At 50.0% G+C, this 21,995-nt stretch overlaps 8 protein-coding genes across 8 annotated transcripts; 4 read left to right on the top strand and 4 right to left on the bottom strand.

The window, feature by feature from the left end:
• Window positions 1–349: 349 nt before the first annotated feature.
• EPUS_05148 (uncharacterized protein) lies at window positions 350–1,723 on the top strand (the record flags this gene model as incomplete). The annotated part of the gene is made up of 2 exons (XM_007789525.1): window positions 350–416; window positions 477–1,723. The coding sequence occupies 2 exons, from the start codon at window positions 350–352 to the stop codon at window positions 1,721–1,723; spliced, it is 1,314 nt and encodes a 437-aa protein (XP_007787715.1).
• A 452-nt stretch (window positions 1,724–2,175) lies between these two features.
• Window positions 2,176–4,626, top strand: EPUS_05147 (uncharacterized protein; the record flags this gene model as incomplete). Its single annotated transcript, XM_007789524.1, has 1 exon — window positions 2,176–4,626. The coding sequence occupies one exon, from the start codon at window positions 2,176–2,178 to the stop codon at window positions 4,624–4,626; it is 2,451 nt and encodes an 816-aa protein (XP_007787714.1).
• Window positions 4,627–5,012: 386 nt separating this feature from the next.
• On the bottom strand, window positions 5,013–6,190 carry EPUS_05146 (uncharacterized protein; the record flags this gene model as incomplete). The annotated part of the gene is made up of 3 exons (XM_007789523.1): window positions 5,013–5,107; window positions 5,211–5,315; window positions 5,377–6,190. The coding sequence occupies 3 exons, from the start codon at window positions 6,188–6,190 to the stop codon at window positions 5,013–5,015; spliced, it is 1,014 nt and encodes a 337-aa protein (XP_007787713.1).
• Window positions 6,191–6,625: 435 nt separating this feature from the next.
• EPUS_05145 (uncharacterized protein) lies at window positions 6,626–8,571 on the top strand (the record flags this gene model as incomplete). Its single annotated transcript, XM_007789522.1, has 3 exons — window positions 6,626–6,912; window positions 6,964–8,421; window positions 8,481–8,571. The coding sequence occupies 3 exons, from the start codon at window positions 6,626–6,628 to the stop codon at window positions 8,569–8,571; spliced, it is 1,836 nt and encodes a 611-aa protein (XP_007787712.1).
• Window positions 8,572–10,626: 2,055 nt separating this feature from the next.
• EPUS_05144 (uncharacterized protein) lies at window positions 10,627–11,205 on the top strand (the record flags this gene model as incomplete). Its single annotated transcript, XM_007789521.1, has 1 exon — window positions 10,627–11,205. One exon carries the CDS (start codon window positions 10,627–10,629, stop codon window positions 11,203–11,205), a length of 579 nt encoding a protein of 192 aa, XP_007787711.1.
• Window positions 11,206–11,623: 418 nt separating this feature from the next.
• Window positions 11,624–13,514, bottom strand: EPUS_05143 (uncharacterized protein; the record flags this gene model as incomplete). Its single annotated transcript, XM_007789520.1, has 2 exons — window positions 11,624–12,904; window positions 12,957–13,514. 2 exons carry the CDS (start codon window positions 13,512–13,514, stop codon window positions 11,624–11,626), a joined length of 1,839 nt encoding a protein of 612 aa, XP_007787710.1.
• A 4,638-nt stretch (window positions 13,515–18,152) lies between these two features.
• On the bottom strand, window positions 18,153–19,109 carry EPUS_05142 (uncharacterized protein; the record flags this gene model as incomplete). Its single annotated transcript, XM_007789519.1, has 1 exon — window positions 18,153–19,109. The coding sequence occupies one exon, from the start codon at window positions 19,107–19,109 to the stop codon at window positions 18,153–18,155; it is 957 nt and encodes a 318-aa protein (XP_007787709.1).
• An 876-nt stretch (window positions 19,110–19,985) lies between these two features.
• On the bottom strand, window positions 19,986–20,363 carry EPUS_05141 (uncharacterized protein; the record flags this gene model as incomplete). The annotated part of the gene is made up of 1 exon (XM_007789518.1): window positions 19,986–20,363. One exon carries the CDS (start codon window positions 20,361–20,363, stop codon window positions 19,986–19,988), a length of 378 nt encoding a protein of 125 aa, XP_007787708.1.
• Window positions 20,364–21,995: the final 1,632 nt, after the last annotated feature.

Genomic DNA, 21,995 nt, shown 5'->3' with positions numbered 1-21,995 from the left:
GTGATAAAGGTGTCATGGGGTGGTGTTGGTATGACTATCAGAACTCGCGGCTGAGCCTTATATGTATATATTATGTAGATTTGGTACACAAGTCCAATCTTTTCTGCAGACCATGTTCAGCCCCCTTTCAGATGAATAGTTGCTGAACTACAGACCACCACAATATTCTACGTAGTAATTTAGCGTTGAGGAGAGCTTGCCGCAGATGAGGGAGGTTGGAGTCTAATTAAGCAGAACTCTCAAACCGCATTGCTTCATTGCACTGTATTGCGTCTTTGTGCTTTGTATTGCAACCTTCACGGGTAGATCAGCCGTGCAACACTGGCAGCAGACTCTTGCTATTGAGGTGATGTCTTTCCTGAAGAATATCCTGGGTCAGAAACCGGCGCAAGAACCTCTTCCGTCAGTAGACTCTGGTAAGCTTTGTGCTCGAGTGCAAATTTCGAGACATTTGCTGATGAGTTGTTATGCTGCAGATTTCGCAGACTTTGCAGGTGCGCCGTCGCCGTCTCCAGTCTCTGTACCCTCCGCAAGCTCTCCTCTGCCCGCGCAGCCTACTGGCTTCCGAGGAGGCCCAGTCCCATATACGAAATGGTATCGGGTATGGGAACGGACTCAGTTATCGGACTTCAAGGGCGAACTAATCCTTTTGCCGTTCCTCATCCTTGCTGTTCTCGTCCATCTCTGGGGCACAAGGACCAATAGGAGGAAGTCGAAGCAGTGGATGGCTGCTCATGCGCCAGTGCTCAACTCTGAATTTGCGCTGGTTGGATATGACAGCAAATCCCCTCAAATCGAGGGTATTACGGCTGACAATCTCCCTGCGGAACTGTTGAAAGAGAAGACGGCGCAAGATTTTCAATCATATGCTACAGGCAGGCAGAACGTTGCATGGGTTGATTTGCAGCTCCGGCTTTTCAGGTTATCCAATCCTCCCCTGATGGGAGCAGAATGGCTTGTGTCTCTCTTCTTCGAGAGCTATCCAGCTCCAAGGCAGGTAACGGAGGCCGTCATGTATACATTTGACGGTAGTGAGAAGAAATTCGTCCTCCCAGGTGTTCCAGGGTCTAACGAAGGGGCTCCGAAGCCAGGGAATTCGGCCTATGATGGCTTTGTCTTTGCTATTGTCAACAAGACTGCCATGCGACATCTACGTGACGAACGCTACGACGTCTCTTTGACCTATACCAAAGACCATACAAAACTACCTGCCTGGGCAACCGTCATGAGTGAAAGTGCAGAGGTCACAGAAACAATGTTGACAAAGGAGCTTATCGCAGCTATCGAAACAGCTGGTGAAGCATTGGAGTATCTCATTGTGACTGACCAGCCAACCGACAAGCCAACCAAGCTGGAGGAGGCTGTTCCAAGGAAGCGACTTTATCTGTGTACGAAAGTGCCACCTGGTTCCGATTATTCCAGTACTCTTCCGCTCTTCCAGGCTTTCCTGCGTCTGCCCGATCATCTGGCCCAGAATGCCCACTTCCGGCCTGAAATCCTGAGGAAGTTGAATCAAACCCGCGAAGCAGAAATCAAGAAGCTAAAACGAGTTAGTGATGAGGAGGGAGAGGAGGAGAGGAAACGTTTGGCAGAGAAGGTGAAGAAGGAAGAGCGGGATCGGAAGATGAGAGGCATGACAGCGGAGGAACAGAGGAAATTTCTCGAGAAGGAGAGCGATCGAAAGCGGAAGAAAGACGAGAAGAGGATGACCAGGAAAGGATAGGATGACCCTCGGCCCAGATCGGTCTGGGTCAGACTTCCTGCAAGTCAACATGGGTAGGACGGTGGCCTATTTGACATGCGACGTTGATGATTTCTAATACTCGTATAAAGTGGCCACAATTTTGAGCAGATACAGCTAGTGAAAGCTGATCTACCTTATTTAGCGAGATTGCCTGCGAGGCTCTCCTGAGGCTATAACATGTAAATGGTGAAGACACCCATTCGCTTGCAGACATTGTACACCATAGAGTGAACCTTTTCTATTCCTTAGAGGCGCACGGCCAATCATAGAGCTGCATTTGCGGAGCTCGGAGGGACAGCTGCCGGAAGGCGATTCACAGCTTTCCATGACCCATGACAGTCTGATGCCTACAACCATGCTCAGGCATCCATAACTTCCTTTCTCGCTACTCTACGTTTGCATTCACTCCTCTCAAGTCCTCGTTATCCACTATGGACTGCTCCCACACAGAACTAGATTTCCAGCCACCACGGCCAAATCAATCCGTTTATCGAGAAGACTGTACTCAGTGCTTCGATTCAATCGACAGCCCGGGCGGCCTGAACGTGTGTCTTTCCTGCTTCAACGGCGGTTGCGTGGGAGAGCGAAATCATGGTCTTCTCCACTACGAATCTACCCAACATCCACTGGCCCTCAACATTCGGCGGACAAGGAAAAGGATCAATCGAGAAGAGCCGCCACAGAAGGTGTCAAAACTGGCTATCGCAGCGGAGACGGAGGAGGACCGGTATGAAACTAAAAAGAGGATCCTTTGCTATTCATGCCCAACGGAGAAGGTCAACACGACTGCCGGACATCTGTCTAGAGTGGTTGATGGAATCTTGAAAGCTATGACATTTGCAAGGCAGGAAGAGGTCAAGGCTTGGGAACAAGAATTCACGGAGTGTGAACATACTTTGTGTTTACAGCAAGAACCTAGCAAGCAGATACCTTCGCAGGATCTTGGTCAGTGTTCGATGTGTGGGCTCAAGGAGAACCTATGGCTGTGTCTCGAATGTGGCAATCTGGGCTGTGGACGAGCGCAGTTCGGAGGCGTCGGCGGCAATTCGCATGGTCTTGCCCACACGAAATCAAGCTCGCATGCAGTGGCCGTCAAGTTAGGATCTATTACACCAGAGGGTTCGGCGGATGTTTATTGCTACAAATGTGACGAAGAGAGGGTAGACTCGAACCTTGCGAAGCACCTTGCACACTGGGGCATCAACATAGCGGAGCGAGAGAAGACAGAAAAGAGCTTGATGGAAATGCAGGTCGAGCAGAACCTCAGATGGGAATTCTCGATGACCACAGAAGACGGCAAGGAGTTGAAGCCTCTCTTTGGGGAGGGCTTCACAGGTCTGAAGAACATTGGAAACAGCTGCTACCTGGCAAGCATAATACAATGCCTCTTCTCTCTTCCAGACTTCCGGCTTCGCTATTACCGCCCTCAAGACAGCCCACCAGCAGCTAATCACCCTGCTGAAGACCTCGAAACCCAACTTCGGAAAATAGCAGATGGTTTGCTGTCAGGACGATATTCGTACCCACAAACCGACGTTCAAGCTATCCCAGATAATCCCGAGGTACCGCACCAGATAGGCCTTGCGCCAGCCATGCTCAAGCATCTGATCGGACGCGGTCACGAGGAATTCTCCACGATGCGCCAGCAAGACGCCTTCGAGCTACTCCAACATCTCTTCAAACTCATCACCATATCCCAACATCCACCTCCCTTCCAGGACCCCATTAAATCCTTCCGCTTCGCTATGGAACAGCGCCTACAATGTCTAAACTGTCGGAAAGTCCGCTACCGCACCGACGAACAGGACAACATCTCCATCCCCGTCCCTGTCCGCCGCAAGCCAGCATCGGCTTCTACCACAAACGATTCAGAGACAAAAACCAGTCCACTGGCAGGCGCAAACTTCGAACCCGTGACCCTACAAGAATGCCTCGAAATCTTCACTTCCCCAGACACCGTCGAACTCACATGTCCCTCCTGCACCAGCAAAGCTGGCTTCACCAAGCAAACCAAGTTCAAAACCTTTCCCCAAAACCTCGCTATCAATGCGCGCCGCTTCGAGCTCGTCAACTGGGTCCCTACCAAACTCGACATCCCTGTCGAAGTCAGCGATGAAGTCTTCGACATGTCGAAATACAAGTCAACTGGACTGCAATCGGGCGAGGAAGAACTCCCAGAGGACGCGGACGTCGGTGCTGCTAACATTTCTGCCGGAAGCTCCGGCGCAGCATTTGTTCCCAACGCAATAGCTCTTAGTCAGCTCGAGAGCATGGGCTTCCCACGCGTGAGATGCGAGAAAGCTCTCCATGCTACGGGAAACGAGAATGCTGAGGACGCCATGACGTGGCTGTTTGCACATATGGAGGATCAGGATATCGACGTGCCGCTTGATCTTGGAGGAGGAGGAGGAGAAACCGCCCCAGCGATGTCTGGAGCGGGAAGTGGAGGTCAAGATCCCGAAAAGATCGCCCAGTTAAGCGACATGGGCATCACGGCGCCTCAGGCACGGAAAGCGCTGAGGGAATGCGGTGGCGATGTCAATAGAGCGCTGGACTGGGTATTTAGTCATCTGGACGACGCTGGGGATGACGACGTTGCTGCTGTTTCTGCTGCTGCTGCGGACCAGTGCTCCATGCAGCCGCGGAGCGAGATGGCCGGCTCAGCCGATCTCCCCGCCACATTCGAACTGCAGAGTATCGTCTGTCATAAGGGAGCCAGTATCCACGCCGGGCATTATGTTGCGTTTGTGCGGAAGGAGATTCCTGGTGCGGAAGGAGAGGGGAAGAAGTGGGTCCTGTTTAACGATGAGAAAGTGGTTGAGGCGGGCGATGTGCACGAGATGAAGAGGTTTGCTTATGTTTACTTCTTTAGGAGCGTTTGAGCGGGGTTTCTCTCTTTGTTTTTCCCTCGTGGAGATGGAGGGGGGGATGAAAGAGAGAGGCATGAGCTTGATGATGAACAAAGTATGGAAAATTGACGGATGGGGAAGCAGATTAGAAGATCGGTGGCGGAGGATAGTGTGGTGATGATGCTGAGGCCCAGTCAGGCCTGCAAGCTGAAATCAATAATCAATAGAGACATGCCTTCGTTTATCCGGATGGATTTTCCCCTTGCTGTCTGTCGTGGGTATCATGTAATATCGCTATGCATACATCTTATTTTGCTCTCATGCCGTCTTAGACACCTCGGTCAGGGACGCCATACGAGTAATTGCCTTGGTCCAGATCGCTGCTAGAAGCGTCGATCTAAAGTAAACGGGATCGATCGTCAATGCGTCTTGAGCCACGAGAGCATCTGCTCAAATGCAGCGGTCTGTGCGTCTTTGATCTTCGGGTTTTCGTACTCGCCTACCACTGCGAAGCCTGGTTGATGGGAAAACAAAGCGTTAGCCAATCGAGGGACTGGAGGACTACTTGCAGGAAGAGGGAGAGGAAGAGGAAGATCATTCTCGATCTGGAGGCTTACCATGTGGCACGCCTGGATATGTCTTGATTTCGTGGTCGATGTTCTGGTTCTGAAGATGTTTCCGTCCTTCTTCGAGGATATCTTCAGGAAAGAGCTGATCGTTTTCTGGTTGTCGTCAGGGTTAGCCGCAGTTGGGGTCGATGAAGGGGAGGCCAGTTTGACTTACCCACACAGACGATGCTCACTGGCGCCTCAATCGCCGTTATATCTTCACGGGTGACCAAAGTGGCGTGCGCAATTGCCCCAGCCTTGATCAATGGCCGCCTATCCGCCTTTACCTCCTCCTCATGCCTTCCCTCCGTCTCGGGACCCTGCTGCTTCCCAGCCAACATCATAACGTATTTCCCACCAAAGCAATAACCCGCCGCATATACCCCTCCACCATTCGCCACTGCATCCGCAAACTCATCCTTCGCACTTTCCAGTACCTTGTGCAGAATCGGTGCCACCTTCTCAGGCGTATGTCGGGCCAACCACATGTCGATCATGAAGCTCTTGGCCGTCTCTGCCGCTCGAAGCTTCACCTGCTCGATTAGCGAGACATTTTCCTCACCACCATTGCTGGCACTCTCTGCCGCTGAGGCTGTGGTATTTGGTGCTGGATCCCCACCAAATTGATCTGGCATCACGACCACGAAACCCTCGCCCGCGTACCTGTCAGCCTGCAGCTGGTTGTTCGTTGACTTGACACCTGTGCCCGGGGTAAGGAGGAGAAGCAGTTTAGATGGTGAGTGTGGATAGTCTGCGGGCTTGGAGATATAGACGTCTATGTCGTCGTTGAATTTGGTGAGCTCGCCGGTTGGGGTTTGTGATGATGGGGAGGGTCGATCGGTCGTGCAGTGCGCGTCCATGCCGCCCATGCTTGGGCCTGATTGAGCCGGGGAGTCTTGAGGGAAGATAGACGTGGAGGTAGTGGTGGTGGGCGGCTCCTGGGCATCGCTTTCCGGGGTTTTGGTTGCGAGGGGCGGAGAGGAGGACATGGTGGGGATGGAAAGAAGGGGGCTGATGTGCGCTGTGGATGGAGGCTCTACCTATCTTTGATGGAAGCGGTCTATAGAGGCAGAAGAGTCACAGCCATGTTGGGTCAATCAATTCCTGGAGAAGTGACCATGATAAACTCACAACCATGGGATTGGGGGCTGTGTGTGGTCTTGGAAGTGGTGGTTCTCAGGCTGTAAGCCCCACAAATTGACTGCGGGGCGGACAGGGCTATTAATGTACCTAGTGATGTATAACTAATCAGCGCGCTGCAACCTCTAAACGCGTTCTCCACAACGCGCTCCAGGCTACTGTTCACCTTTTGGGGCGCCACCGTCAACATTACAAAGCTTGGAAGTTCTCTTCACTGTACATCGCCCCGTCTTCCCCTTACAACTTGAACTCGATCAACGGTTTGTTCGCTGCTAACAGGCAAGATGGCGAATAATGCTGCCTCTCGCGTCGACCAAGGCTCCCTCGAAGCAATCTTCGATGGACCGCCAGGGCAACAACTGCAACCCATCGTGCAATGTGTACAAGTGAAACCTCTTGCAGGCTCTACTGCCCCTACTGAGAGGTACCGCGTTGTCTTCAGTGACATCAAGAATTTCGTCCAGACTATGCTCGCCACCCAAGCAAATCATCATGTCCACGAAGGAAAACTGAGGAAAGGATGCTTTGTGAGACTAAAGGGATATAACGCTAGCTTTGTCAAAGGAAAGAAGTAAGTCGTCACGCAGGTGCAGGGCTTCATTTTCGATGCTGATCATAGCAGAATTCTCATCATACTCGACCTAGATGTGCTTGAAGAACTCGGCGAATGCGAGAAGATTGGCGAGCCAAAAGCCTTGGAGGTCAAACCAGAGGAGGACAACAAGGGACAGCCGGGTACAATTCAAGGCAACGACTTCTACGGCAACAAAGGCCAAGCTCAGCAAAACAAACAGCAGAGATCAATTCCATCTCACACCAAACCTCCCTCATCTTCCGCCCACGCCAATATTTACCCTATAGAAGCGCTCTCCCCGTACTCCCACAAGTGGACGATTAAGGCCAGGTGCACCAACAAATCAGACATCAAGACCTGGCACAATCGAAATGGTGAAGGCAAGCTGTTTAGTGTGAACCTGTTGGACGAGAGTGGCGAGATCCGAGCAACGGGCTTCAATGATCAATGCGATCTGCTATATGAGCTGTTCCAAGAGAATAGTGTCTACTATATCTCGAGTCCTTGCCGCGTTCAGATTGCCAAGAAGCAATTCTCGAATCTCAACAATGACTACGAGCTGACCTTTGAGCGTGACACTCAAGTCGAAAAAGCAGAAGAGCAGGATGGCGTTCCCCAAGTCCGGTTCAACTTCACCGGCATCGCAGACTTACAAGATGTTCAGAAGGATACCACGGTAGATGTCGTTGGAATTCTGAAAGAGGTGGGCGAAACTTCTCAGATCACATCCAAGACTACCAGCAAGCCATACGACAAACGAGAACTCACACTGGTCGACCAAACCGGCTTTTCTGTACGCTTGACAGTCTGGGGAAAGACCGCCGCCAGTTTCGACGTTTCGCCAGACTCCGTAGTTGCATTCAAAGGCGTCAAAGTATCCGACTTTGGAGGTCGAAGTCTAAGTCTCTTGAGCTCTGGATCCATGACCGTCAACCCTGACATTGACGAAGCCCATCGTCTGAGAGGATGGTACGACGCCCAAGGCCGAACCGACACATTCGAGTCACACGCAAATCTGCAAGGTGCCAGTGTCGGGGCAGCAGGTGGTCAACGCAACGATTACAAAACCATCAGCCAAGTCAAAGAGGAGCAACTAGGAATGGGCGAGGAGGCCGATTTCTTCTCTGTCCGAGCCAGCATCATTTTCATCAAACAAGAAAGCTTCGCCTACCCAGCATGCACCACGGATAAATGCAACAAGAAGGTCATCGAGACTAACCCCGGTGAATGGCACTGCGAGAGATGCAACATCACGCACCCCAAGCCGGAGTATCGATACGTCTTGTCCATCAACGTCAGTGACCATACCGGCCAGATATGGTTGAGCGCCTTCAACGAGACGGGGGCGTTGATCATGGGGAAGTCGGCGGATGAGTTGATGAGCCTCAAGAAGGAGGATGATAGCAGCGATTCAAAGAGGTTGGGTGAGATCTTTCAGGAGGCGAATCATAAGATGTGGAATTTTAGGTGTAAGGCTAAGCTGGACAATTTCCAGGAACAGCAGAGGTATGTCTGATCCACTCCTGTTCCAGTCTAAATCTGTGTGCTGATTTGGGCAATTTCAGAGTCCGGTATCAAGTCTCCTCCGCGAGTCCTGTGAATTTCGTGCAAGAGTCGGCTCGGTTGGCGGGATTGATCAAGGCTTATCACATCTGATGGCTGGCTGGGCAAATGTGATGCAGTATTGTGAAAGGCGCCTCACGGTCGTGGGTTCGGAACGGACTCGATCGCCTGCCTAAAGCGCCATCTGGCCTTCTCTGTCAGGATTTCGTTCCCAGGCGATGAATGTACGGCTCCGTCGTCCAGAGCATGAGAAACAGCAGCATGTAATGATGCACATGAATCGAGACACACACCCAGAGAAAGAAAGAGAGAGGGTCGTATCCTAGAGCTAGGCAATGATATCAACGAAGACTTGCTCCGAACAAGTGCACGATCCAAGCCGTAGCCGGACCAATATGTTGAAAGATCTACCTAAACACGGGTCCTTGATGAAGAATAGTCGAAAGGAAAATCCAGCAATCAGCCACTCCAACCGGATTGACCTCAAGCAGCCCCTAGTTACGCATCATAGTGTTGACACGATGCCGTAATTTTCTAGCTCACGAAGCAAGGAGCCGCGAGGGACTCCATGCAGCACATCTGTCGCCCAGCCTAGAGTACTCCACGATATTCCCATCTAACTACCTATCCACCATGTATCGGCACATCCCTCCGCCAGAGATGGACCCAACCAGAAGGAGTTTGTAACGTCAGACTCGATCATGTTTTGAAGCCATAGACCTGCCCGTTATCCTCTTTTTTTTCCTTCCCCTGCAACCTCCTCGCCCTTGGGCGGGTAACTTAGGCTTAATGCACCACTGGCAGGCTCTGCGTAGGCGCCGGGCGAAGAATGAAAGCACCAGTACTGCCCTTTTTCAGAAACGCTCTGCATCAGTGAGTGATACGTAGTTATGTAGCTGGCTCACAGGCACGACGTGGGGAACATTTCGTACGGGCATAAATACTCCGTAACTACTGGGGAAATAGCTAAGTTAGGATAGACGAGTTGACTGGATGAACCTGTGGGGGTGGGGGAAGACGGGTCCGGTCAGGTCAGTTGCGCATGGTGATTCGTTGTGCAGATGTACTTTTTGCGCTGGGAAGGAGCATACGTATTTGATTTCTACATCGCGTCGACTTGGCTGGAGAAGAAGATTTTTATGGGTTTTTGTTTTTAGTCTTCTTCCAAATTATAGAAGAGGGATTAAGAGGGAGAGTATCAACTCCATCAATGAGTGGATCTCATTCGAAACAAACTTTCCCCGGAGAAGTCATCCTGCGATTCAGAACGACATCAAGGAATTGAAAAGATTGTTGTCTGGCCAGTATAGTCTAGCATTGCATCTTGTGGGTGATATCATGATATCTTGTAACAGAACAAGATTCGAGTCTGCAGGTTAGTTCAACTCATTAAACCTCTGACATTAGAACTTAACTTGCCAACGGCTTGTTTCTTTGGTAGTTGATAAACCAACGAACGAGATCACGAAGTGGTAACATCGATCAGATCGATTGGATTGATTAAAGAATCATAGAACTAAATGGTCGGTTATGAAAAAATCATGGGAGACAAGCTTTCTGCCGAGAAGAATGTGGCCAAAGTACTTAAGTTACATGGATCAAAAAAAGACGACGATCTTAGGTAGACGTTGAAAGAAATCAGGAACCAAGTAACGTCAGACAGAAGGTACAAAAACTACGCACAGTGGTTCCTAGATAAATCCGAATTCAAGGACTGGTCTAGAAGCTTTTATCGACTCGACGGCCCAAATAAGTCAAAGAAGATAATATTTACCTCTGAACGTACGGTCCTTCTGAAGCGATGTCGTCCCCAACATATACCAGTACTCTTTGCGTCAACTGATTTCCCTTGGAAAACTCCTATCTCTCATAGTACGCACTCCCTGCAAGTCCCAATCTGGCAGTTACTAACCTAGAGCTGTATCTATATGCTCCTTCGCCAACGCCTAATCAATTAGGTTTCTCAAAATCCACAGCACCAACCCTGGTGGGCTGCTCCGATACCTACTCATAACCGTGGATGTGGATGATCGCCTCTAGGCTGACCCTCCATCATTGCATTTGAAATACTTTCTTTACCGCTTATCATCTCAATCCGACACCCGTCACGATCCAGTCACCCAATTCTCGCGCTCAGTCAACATCCCAATGTCCGAGCCGCCTTCATTCAACCTCCAACCTTGTCCATCAACATCCCACCTCTCCATTCCCGCCCAGACCTACCTCTCCCAAGATCAGAGCGAGCACGCATGCAAATTCCTCGCTACAGGTGCCATTGTCTTCTCCGGCTCGCGCATCCTGCTCCTCCAGCGCGCGCCGGGCGATAGCATGCCGAACCGTTGGGAGACGCCCGGAGGCGCGTGCGACGACGAAGACCAGACCATTCTACACGCTGTGGCGCGCGAGCTGTGGGAGGAGACAATGCTGGTCGCGAGGTCAGTTGGGCCGTTGGTCGGGGAGGGATACACGTTTAAGACGCGGTCGGGAAAGATGGTGCGGAAGCTCAGTTTTATTGTCGAAGTGGAGAGGCGGAACGGCGAAGGCGACGGCGGCAGCAACTTTGAAGTGCGACTGCGCCCGGAAGAGCATCAAGGCTTTGTGTGGGCGACGGATGAGGAGGTTCGGGCGTGCAAGGTGGGCAATGTGAAAATTAGGTTCACGACCCCGGAACAGGAGGCTGTCGTGTTGGACGCTTTCGCTGTGCTAAAGGCGAGCACCGTTACGTAGAGCGGACGCTTTCAATTATGCATGGCTCTCTGCACGATCAAGGTCCCGCGTGGTACGTTTGGTCTCGATGCAAGGACGGGATCGGTTACTTCAACGAGTGGGAGGATGAGAAGGTCTACGCTGCAGCTCTTTGGCTCTTCACTCGGGTTCGACCGACACCATCCGGGACTATGCTGGAACTCAGAGGAACTCAAAGTGGATTTGAAAGCACTGAAAGATGCTGGACACACAAGCCGTCGAGATCTATCCTTTTTCCTCTCAGATGGAGAATGTGTCGAAAGTCTCAGTTTTCAGAATCCAAACCATTCAGCAAACGGCTTTCTTCGATACATCAACAGCAACGACCAACCTCCTAGCCTTCTCTCGGCTATGAATCAGACCTCACGAAACGAAAGATAATATGGAACAACCAGAGCGATCAACAAATATGGAACGTCTCCTCATCAATCTTTCCCCGCTCAAGCAGCTCAATCGCCTCACCCTGCATCAAGCCATGCACGTAGCATTCGCCAACGAGAAGGAACTTGCCGTCATCCCACGGACGCAGCACAAAGGGCATCTTTCCGCCAAACAAGACGCACACTACATCCCCCTTTTCCATCGCCTTTGGGCCGAGCACGTAGCGACCCCGGGCGGTCCGGCCGAAGGACCGATTGCTGGCGGAACCATTCGCAGCGCGAGTCCATTTGTAAAGATCGCCACCGACGGCCTTGTCCTTGAGCTCAGCAGAGACTAGACCCGTGTCCGCCAATGCTGCCGTTAGATAGGCGGCGCCTTGGGCAAACCACTCTTCACAATCAATCTCATGGTAGTGCCGCGCATCCCAAGACGCAGTCGCAATACCCCCGCTGCTCAGGGTCTGCATGTACGCGAAGACGGCATGGTCGCCATTCGGATCATCAAGATAGCGGTTCTCGAGGTCAAATCTTGTCTTTCCGCAGATTTCACGCCACAGCGACTCAATCGCCAGGACACGGCGGGATTTGTCGAAGTGGAACTCTTTTTGCTGGATCGGGTCCGAACATGCCTCCAGGACATCCACTTTTATGCCGCGCAGTTTGAGAACCTTGACCGCCCTCTCGATTTCGAGATCTGCCGGCCTGCCGGCGTGCGCCCGATGAGAGCTGGTCGGTTCGGACAGAATGTGAGACTCGTGCTCTCGCCAGTCTGGCACCCACGAAGGCAAAGGCATGGCGTCCACCAAGTGTCGCGCGCATGATCCGTCCGACGTTTTTGAGGGCAGCCGCGGATGCTGCACTACGGCAAGCGTAATAAGGGTCTTGCCTGGGTCCCCAAGCAAGGCTCGTTCCGCAATGTCGTAGTATACCTCCTCGACGGACTTGCTGTAATCAGCGCGGACGGCAGCAAGCTGGGGATTCCCCTCGCGCACGGCATAGTGACCGAGAAAGGCGAAGACCCGATCGCGAGGATCAGTCAGCCTGCAATGGGCCGCTCTGTGGAGCTCGTACATGAGGCTGAGGCGGTTTGCATGGCGGCCCGCCCTATCAGGCTCGACGAAGCGTTTATAGAGATATTTGATATCCGTCGTCCTCAGGCCAAAGTGCTTGCGCATATGGTGGAAATCGGTCAGGTGTCTTGCGACGCCGCAGATGAGGTCCCAGTCGCACTCCGAGTCGCCCCAGTACAATGTGGCGGGTGCCTGGGTTCCAATCTCCTGAACTATCCAGATCCGAGTAAACTCCTCGGCCATTAGCTCAACTGCTCGCCGTCTAATGTCGGATCTGACATACCCAAGGAAGAGCAATCAAACGCTTCAGTGGAGCCCACTGCGCTTCAGGCTGATCTCGAAGGTGCTCTGTGTTCATGATACGAAACTTCTCATTACTCTCTCCGTCCTGGAACGTCTGACCAAGGTTACGGATCAGCTGAAAGGCTTCTTCTGCCTCCGTATTAGAATCTTCCCCAAGGCACACAAGGACGCGGGTAGCGTTCCTATAGATCTTATTCATGAATTGCACCTGCTGACTTCGCTCGCTCAAGTCATACTGATTTATCGACAGTTGGTCCACCCATATTCGGCGAGGCTGGTTAGCCCGTCTGATGCGTCGCAGTGCTCCTTCGAGACTTGCGGTCAGACTGAGCGTCTTGTTGTTGCAGACAATCTCGTGGCTGCGGCTGGGATCTCCCCAGACGTAAGACACTGCCTCGTAGTCTTCGTCTGTGTCGGTGTTGAACAGCTTGAGCTCTCCGCGGAGTGGATCGCTTGGGCCGCCTGGGAAGATTGTCAATATTCGAATGTATGGTCCGTCTGGGAGCCGAGTGTAATGGTATCGCTCCAGGCTCGACATGGCGAAACGCTGACTGAAGATTCTTCAGGCTCTTAGCGTCGATGCCGCCTGAGCCACTACCAATATATACTCTTCCATGTGTCCTTTCTACGTGGAGTTCCTCTCTTCGTAAGTGTGAGGCTAAGGCTGAGGCTCAGCTCGCTCACCAGACCGAAGTGCGTCGCAGCTCAGGCGCCACAAACTTTCTTTTTGAGCAGCTTTATATACACTGAACTTGCATTTATGACTTGCCATTTTCGATTGGGAAAGGGAACATGGCCGCTTTGAAGGGAACAGTGAGGGAACAAGAGCGAGCATGAAGGGATGGGCCACTCCTGGTGCCCTCTCTAAGTGGGTGTAGTAAGTAGGAGTCTGAACTGGCTGCTTTGAGCCCGGCTTTAATTGCCTACATTATTTTGAACCAACCTGGGCCACCAAGCATCGAAGCCGAAGGCAGTGTACTCCGTAGAGGCGCAGCATACACAGCAGCCTGAATCGGCGGCTACCTTAAACTCAGGCTGAACTGCCTAATCGTGGTCCACTACTAATGTCGGGCGCCTGCATGGCAGGAGGCCTGTCTCATGCCAAGATAGTTTAGAGTAGATGCCCTCTGGGCGCCCTCTGGGCGCCCTTTGGGCATGTTAGAATATACAACTTCACTCACACATTTTGAACTCGTCTTTTGCTCATCTTTCGCACGTTAGATCGTGGTCGTCTGATAACTAATCTTCGTTGGGGTGGTTGTTTCTGCGGCTCATACACTCCCTTCAATATTGTCTAAACCTTGCACAGGGGCCATATGGGGACGTCAGCACCAAACAAAAGGGTCACTTAGGTAATTAAATTGCGAACTATAAGAAGTTCATTCAAGACAATTAGTCCTCTTTACAAGACATACATGAATATAGTCGATACTCTATTTCTAAGTCTGAAAATTATACCTCTGATTTTGGCGTTGATTTATTTCGTCCACGCAAAAGTGGAAGGGGCAATGCTATCCCAACAGAGTTGCGTTCCGCAACATTGCAGGATGGCTACAAGCTTATCAGGCTGGCGCCAATCACATTTGGATGTGGTAGACACATAACCTACGTCTCCGAGGCGTGACGATGGCTGCAAGATAGTCCGATAGCAATACTTGAATTGCTCATTCCATGCATGTACGAGTCTTGAATGTTGTGAATTCCCTGCCGACACTTCAACTGCGGCGCTAGCAAAGCCTGATGCCACAACGTGATACCGTATCATTTGCCGCTCGTGTAAGATTCAAAGACTGGGTGTAAGTCCCTTCGAGAAACTGCGTCGGCATCGATGCGCGAAGAAGGTTTTCGGTGAAATACCTGCTCGTTTGCCAGCATGTTCTCATATCGTTGCCGATAACTCCGACAAACACTTAATACGATTCTCATCCGGCCGCCATTGCTGTTCTGCACATGTAGTTTGTGATCAGTGGCGCAGAAAGGACACTTAGACAGCCTGGGCCTTTCCAAACCCGTCATAGCTGTGACAGCCTGCTCAATGGTCTGCCATTTTTCTTCGCTATACATGTTTTGGTGATAATGTAAGCACAAGGCCGAGTTAAAGAGCCAGGCCTTTTGCGCTAACTCCTGTCTGGATTCCCCATCTACCTCCCAGCGACTAACAAGCAGAAGCTGTCCGTCTATTAAGCGCGCCTCATTTTTTCGAGTGACACCATTGCGATCGGTCCCGCTCGTGCTCAACAAAGATAAAGGCAGACCGTGTTGCTGCCCCCGCTCGTGAGCTCGAAAGATGAGGTCAATGACTTCGCGTGCCACACAGATATTCCGATCTCCTTGTATGTACGAAGCGTATGATGTAAATATGTCCTTGAGCGAGTGAAAATTTCCACGCGGGCAGCGATAGCCCCACGACCGTCTAGCTCGCCATTGGAACATAAAACCGCATATGCAACACGTCAGATGTTCAGGGTAATCATGCTCAAGGTATCGGAGGAATCGCAGCTTCATGCTCATGTTGTCTGGCGATAAATCGAGACAGGAATTAAGAAGAACGCGAAGTCATCTGCAGGAGAGACTAAGTAAGACTTGAAACTCCTTGTCCAGAAAAGTTGCGATCACGAGGAGCAGCTCATTTGGCAGCCCAAGGAACGGATTTTGGTGGTCCCGTAAGTCCTCTGTGTCTTCCACTGGCTCTTCGACTTTGAAGCCCACTGTTCCAACGGGCCGCAAGTGTCTGAAAGTCCTCTGTAGGAACATGAAAAGCCGACCCATCGGGATTATTTGCTTCTAGCTCGCGTCTGACACTTGTCGATATGAAGGTCCGATTAAAATATATTAGCCCTGAATGACGGTGGAAAGAGTATCAAAACAGTATGCGCGTCGCAGACCGATGGGCAGGCAGTTAAATGTTAGGCGAATGGTGAGATAGAGCAGCTTAACTTTTTTCAGTTTTGTAGGGTAGGTGAGAGTGATTAGTTAGTATGGAGTAGTGCATGGATGGATAGATAGTACGGAGGAAAGAACAAAGTCTGTTTTCCATTTTGGTCCCGTACCACTGCTTTAGCAGTAACTAGCACGGAGCTAACATACCTTCAGCCCACCGTAGTACAGCCGATTGTCAACCTGCTGTGCAGAGTGCGTAGAGAAGCAAGTTGATTGATAGCTACGGGGGTAGAGAGCGTAGATCTATGTACAATTGGCTGTACCGTTCAGCGAAATTAGAAGCGAAATTGCGTCGCAAATTGACCAATTACAAGCAGCAGAAACGCAGGGATTACGCGTATTAAACGCGGCCAATTAGCCCTCTCAGAAGGTCAACACCGATCTATACGTATATCTACTCACCTTACCCCTTGATGGATAATACAACTTGCTTTCTACGTAGTACGTACTCCGCAGGAGGTTACACATGTGATTATTGTACGAGTCTAGCTCTTTTAGCACCAAACCAACTCCATAGAACTCCCATACTTTCATAGATACTGCATCAACCACTCGCAGTTGCACCGACAGGAAGTGGTCACATCCGCTTGAGAAACTGGGCAATTCGCGAAGGCGGCGCTTAAAAGTGCATTTTCTTGAATTAGAAATCCTCCAACCCGTACACCTCATATGAAGGCTCCTCGTATGGATGGGCCCTTGGACTGTTAGACCAGACCAACAATGCTGAAAACAACAGACAACAACACAAGCTTACATCTTCAGTGCCTCGACGGCCTTCCGAGCAACATCCTCGCCTAGGCACAGCGTTTCGAACCTTGCCTCCTGCAACTTTGCCAGAGCACCCACACTTCCGATATGTGACGTTGTTGATAGCGTTAAGCAGAAGATAGACGATATTCATTGCCAACTACGGAGTCGTGCATCCAAAGTAGTTTACGGCCACTAAAATGTGGCTGAGAAGCTAGCCATCTTGATCTTAGCAAGTTACAATTAGTGTCTTTGGTAATTTAAATCTTACTGGGCTTTTAGGGCTTGAGATTATGGGAGAGTAAGGCGTATAAAATGACGCTACGCTCTACGTAGTATACGTAGTATACGTAGTAAGTAGCATTTTAAGTACCTACAAGACGTACACCATTTAATAGCTGATATAGGCCTAATTAGATGCTGGGTACTTATACCATTAGTTGGTGGGCAAGCCTAACTGAGTTAATAGATGCTAGCAACGCCACAATATCCAGGGAGTTCAACTACTTTTGACGCACAACTCCGTACACCCTTGTCAACCAGAGCGAAGCGGCAGCGTTGACCATGGGGTCATGTTCTCAACACGTGTGCATTGTCCGCGGCCGTGGGCGCCTGCGCAGCCAAGAGCCTGCTGGCTGAGCGGATTGATCGGCTTCCTAATGCGGCAACTCGAGAGAATGGAAAAGGGTTCCTGATGAGGATTGGGCCGAGAATCTTACCACATCAATCAAGTGATGCAACAAGATTCCGATACGAACACTGTGGCGGATGCACAATAGGGGTTCATCTAAGATCAGTGGCAAGTGTGTCTTTTCTATGTAGAAGAGCTCTACAAGGAAGTATCTAGCAGCGCCAAGGCAACAGCACGTGACTGTTGGCTAGGCAGTAGCCTAGGCCACGGTCCGTAATAAACACACAAGGAAGATGGAGGACCTTGAGGAAGCCATGCGGATGACGCCGACTAATTGACCAGCCTCCTGCAAATTGCTTAAGAACACCTGTGTGTTAGAAGTAGTAGCAAACAGCGTACGCCTGTGGAGATGATTGGTAGGCCGTTTGAGTCATCTGCGCGTGCCAGCAGAGCTCCTTGCTTATATAAGCAGTGCCCTGCGGCGTTTGTATAAGAGATATCGTGATCTCTTAAGAGTTTGTTGGTGGACAGAATGTTGACCTTGATAGAGGGTACGCAGATAACATCCTTAAGCGCGAAATTCGTACTATTAAGAAATAAGTCGAATTCGCCACTGCCTGTAGATTCGCTGGATGAATTTGCTGAGGATACCGTCATAGAAGCATGCGAGTAGCATGCTAGAAGCTCCCTATAGGGCGTAAAATGATGCGTCGCTCCACTGTCGAGTATCCATTGATTCTCAGCTAGAGAGAGATCAGAGCTATTGACCGTATAGCTCATATAGTTAACTCCCTCTGATTCGTTAGCTCCTTCTGCTTGAGGGTCCTCTATTGGCTTCTCTATTCTGTCCGTGGATTGTTATTTGTTAAGGAGATGAGGGTGCTTCTTCTGCCATCCCTCTGGCGCCTTCTCTGGGTGCTTATACCAGCAGACTTGGCCCTCCTTCAGAGCGTGCGTTTTGCTGCATTCGGAGCAATTTGACGTCGTTCTCTGTTGCTTAGAGCGTCCACCTTGAGGGGCGTCATTTCGCTTCCTTTTGCCTGTCATAACGTTCGCTGTTGGTGCAGGCTTCTTAGTATCCTTCTTAGGATCTTCTCCAAGCCCGTGGAGGGTAGTGTAGAGCTCCTCAGGGTCAGCAAGTTTTGTTCCATTCTTGTATTTCTCAAGGAACTTCGACCAATTAGAGGAGGAGTTGGAGTCGTTATTTTCGCTCCAGAGAAGAAAAAGAGTTGGGAGAGTTATTGGATCCCAGGAGAAACGTAAATTGTACGTCAAATGGTCGTACGCAGTCTTGTAGGCAGTAGTATACTGACGAATATCAGGATACTGCGAGCGTCGAAGGCTTAGGAGATTCTGGAGCGCTCGGAGTTGCTCTGTTATGAGAGGAGCTGCGTACGCCTGCTCGAGGGCTTCCCATAGGGTCTTTGGAGTGGAGTATCTGTTCATTCGAGTCAGAACAGCAGGAGATAGCCGTTCTATGATCTCAGAAAGGGCCATTTTCTCCTTATCTTGCCACTCGTTGAATTCCCTAATCTCTTCCTTGTAGTCCTCGTAAGCAGCATCCCATTGGCGCTGATTCCATCCATTGGTATCCAAGTCAAGATCCAATTGATCGAATTGCTCTCGAAATCGAGCAAGAGTTATAGGGGCTTTTGTGCGGCCACGATTAACAGGAGGATCTGATACGATAGGACTCCACGCTTTGAGCCTATCAAGGCGTGCTTTCATGACTCTTGACCATGAGAAATAGTCCTCAGTACCCTTGAGAAGAGGGATACGGGCCTTTTCGTAGGAGGAGTCGTAGGAGGAGTCCATAGCGATCGAATTTGGCTGTACGGTACAGCAGAATTTGAGGCTAGGCCGAAAGTGGTAATATGAGGCCTGCGAGGCTCTGGCGAATATCGATTTCTATTACAGCTTTCGCTTAATAGAGTAGAAGGCAGGCCGGGCTCATAACCTGTTAGAGGATGGTAGCAAACAGCGTACGGAGGTGCCAATTCACTTGATTGAGTTACTCCTATCAAGAGGAGTATTTGCTCATACTAATAGCTATAGAAGCGCATTACTGTAACAGCTCAGAAACAGCATTTGGCGTTCAATTCGTATAGCAATGCTCACTGCCATAAATAACAGAGCGTAACAGTTACAAGAGCGTTTCGTGCGTTTTGCATGCGGGGACCTTGTACCATCATGCTAGTACGTAACAGATACGTATCATAAACGCAGGGATTCTAACAACCCGTGTCGCAATGAGTGAGAATTGTTCGTCAGCGAGAGCTGCATGCCGATGAATCAACTTTGCGTTGATCGAGAGCGAATATCATCTCATGATCTTAATAATACGTATTTGAGGCCTCAAACCGAGCAGAAGACTTGTTTCCGAGAAGACGGAACTTCTTTTCGTTTAGGTGTTAATTCTTCCGTTGGTCGAGGCGGTTCTCTTGACTAGTCTCAAGTTCGGGAATGGAGGTCGCTGTACATCAAACTCCTGGGCTCTGGTAAAGTAATCGACCAAATCATGGTAACAAAGAGTGATCGTCCTTGTCAACTCGGTATGGGGATATGTGGTTGCGAGATTGCTACCAAAGTCCTGAAGTTGGAAAATCATGGAGCCAGGCCTTATTTTGCCATCACTGTTTTGTATCTCATCTTGTTCAATGATAGCGTTCATCTTTACAGCATCTTCATTCCCTAATCGAATAAAATCTGGTCGCCAAGCCGAGATTTATATGACTGCTTGTTTCCTGTTTCCAGACCAATCACAAGCTGAGTATGACCACTTGAACCGACGATAAGATCTTCAGCCTTTGTTTGCAGTGATATGAAGCCCTCTGAATATGCCATTTCGGGTACAACTCCTGGAAAATAAGAACCTTTGAGGAGGAATTGTCCATCAGATTCACAGTGATTACTCGCACCATAGAGCTGGATCCGTCTGGAAGCAAGCTGTTCGATGTCTTGGATGAGTTGTTTTGTAGGTCCGTTTGAGGTTTCTTTGATGGTAACCAATTGAGTTTCAATCAAATGATTGACTTTTCTGGCAATAAACTGATGGATAGCACCAGGCATCTTGACAACAAGATATTTGTCGTTGATAAGATCGTGTCTAAAACGGGTACAAATTGATGAACAATCTGAGCGTCAGATTTTGAAAGATTAATCTTAATCCTTCAGAGACATATGCCCAGACTACAAGGTCAGACACCTGCAGAGATTCCAAAGTTTTTCTGTACACTCCTGGCTGAAGTACAAAGGTACGGCAGTTGCAAGGACCAGTAACCTCTTTAGCGTCGAGAGAAAAGAGAAAACTGCAGATTAATGCGTCGAGGTCGAGGTTTGTCGTCGGGTCACTGTAGCATGAACGTGACGTTGCTGGAGATTGTCCGTTTGATTTGCGAGATGTTGTTGTGTTGGAGTTACTAGTGTTACATAACTGTTGCTGGGCGTACGCATCACCACAAGAGGCGGCGCTATCTGACTTCTCATCATGGACTGTTGAGTGAGCCATTTTACAGCTTTCGTTCTCAGAGATGAATGTTGAACTACGTACTCTATACCTACTGACCAGGTATACACTCATGATGAAGGTCCGTGTGTCACGCTAACGCTTTCGGTATAGCGGTCCAATGATCTGTGGTACAAGCGCCAAGCACACGTGACCATTGAATGTGCCAAGGTCTGACTCGTATCACTGCAGTTCACCTGAATTTTTAAACTCCATATGCCCAACAAGTCCGCACTGCCAACATGCACTGTCCGCACCTCCCATTGAGCAGAATGATATAATGGTATGCGACCAACACTGTCAACTGGGGTTCACTATATAAAATCTCCGTAGGTATGAAAAGGGAGAGACAGTCAGATGTGGGCAAGGTATAGTTCTCCAATAATAACAAGGCCTGAGCGGAGGCTGAGCCAAAAGTTGAGCCGGGTAGTTTTTTCCTTAGTAAGGCAGCCAAAAATGAATCAACCTAATTTGGTGTCAAGGCGCGGTTAAGATTCGGGTTCGAATACCAAGTCAACTGTTGAGGCGTACCGAGACTCCGTCGAAGCGGCATTCGTCAATTTGGATTCCACGTTGGGATATATCCATGTTGTTTCGGAATCCGTTTCGATTCGGAAGAGCGCTTCCATAGAAACCAGCTGGAGAAACGAAACTCATCTGGACTATTGACAAAAAGCTGAATGTTTTATCTCTAGCCGGGTTTGAAGTTGATTCCATCCAGTATGTCAAATCCTACAACGAAAGCTTCTTCGGAAATGCAATGACCAAGTCAGACGAGGGAAGAAAGGTGTTGAAGCAAGTCTGGCAAAGATTCCTGAAGATTGTGGAAAGTAGTCGGTCGCAAATACCCCTCAGCACCAGTGTACTCAGCGCAGCCGCAACATCTTTCTCATTTGGATTGGACGGGACGAGAATAGCAATCCTGCAGATGAGCGCCAGTTACTTCACAAATTTGTTGCTTGTTTGAAACTAATGCTCGATAAAGAAACATACAACGAGTGCATACCAACAGATGTGTCTGAGGAATCGAAACACGCAGACGGCCACTCATTCGGGAAACCCGTCTGGGACTTCCGATACCCCGAATCTAGCTTCTTCATCACTAGACGCAGATTGACTGGATCCTCTATTTCTACTACCAGGCCAGGAGTCCGCTGAGCGCATATGCAGGCAGGAACGTGAAATCTGATGGCCAT

This window comes from Endocarpon pusillum (assembly GCF_000464535.1).
Source record: "Endocarpon pusillum Z07020 unplaced genomic scaffold scaffold1122, whole genome shotgun sequence".
In the NCBI taxonomy this organism is placed as follows: Eukaryota; Fungi; Ascomycota; class Eurotiomycetes; order Verrucariales; family Verrucariaceae; genus Endocarpon; species Endocarpon pusillum.
Note: the sequence above shows the minus strand (reverse complement) of the source record. Positions and strands in the feature narration are given on the sequence as shown.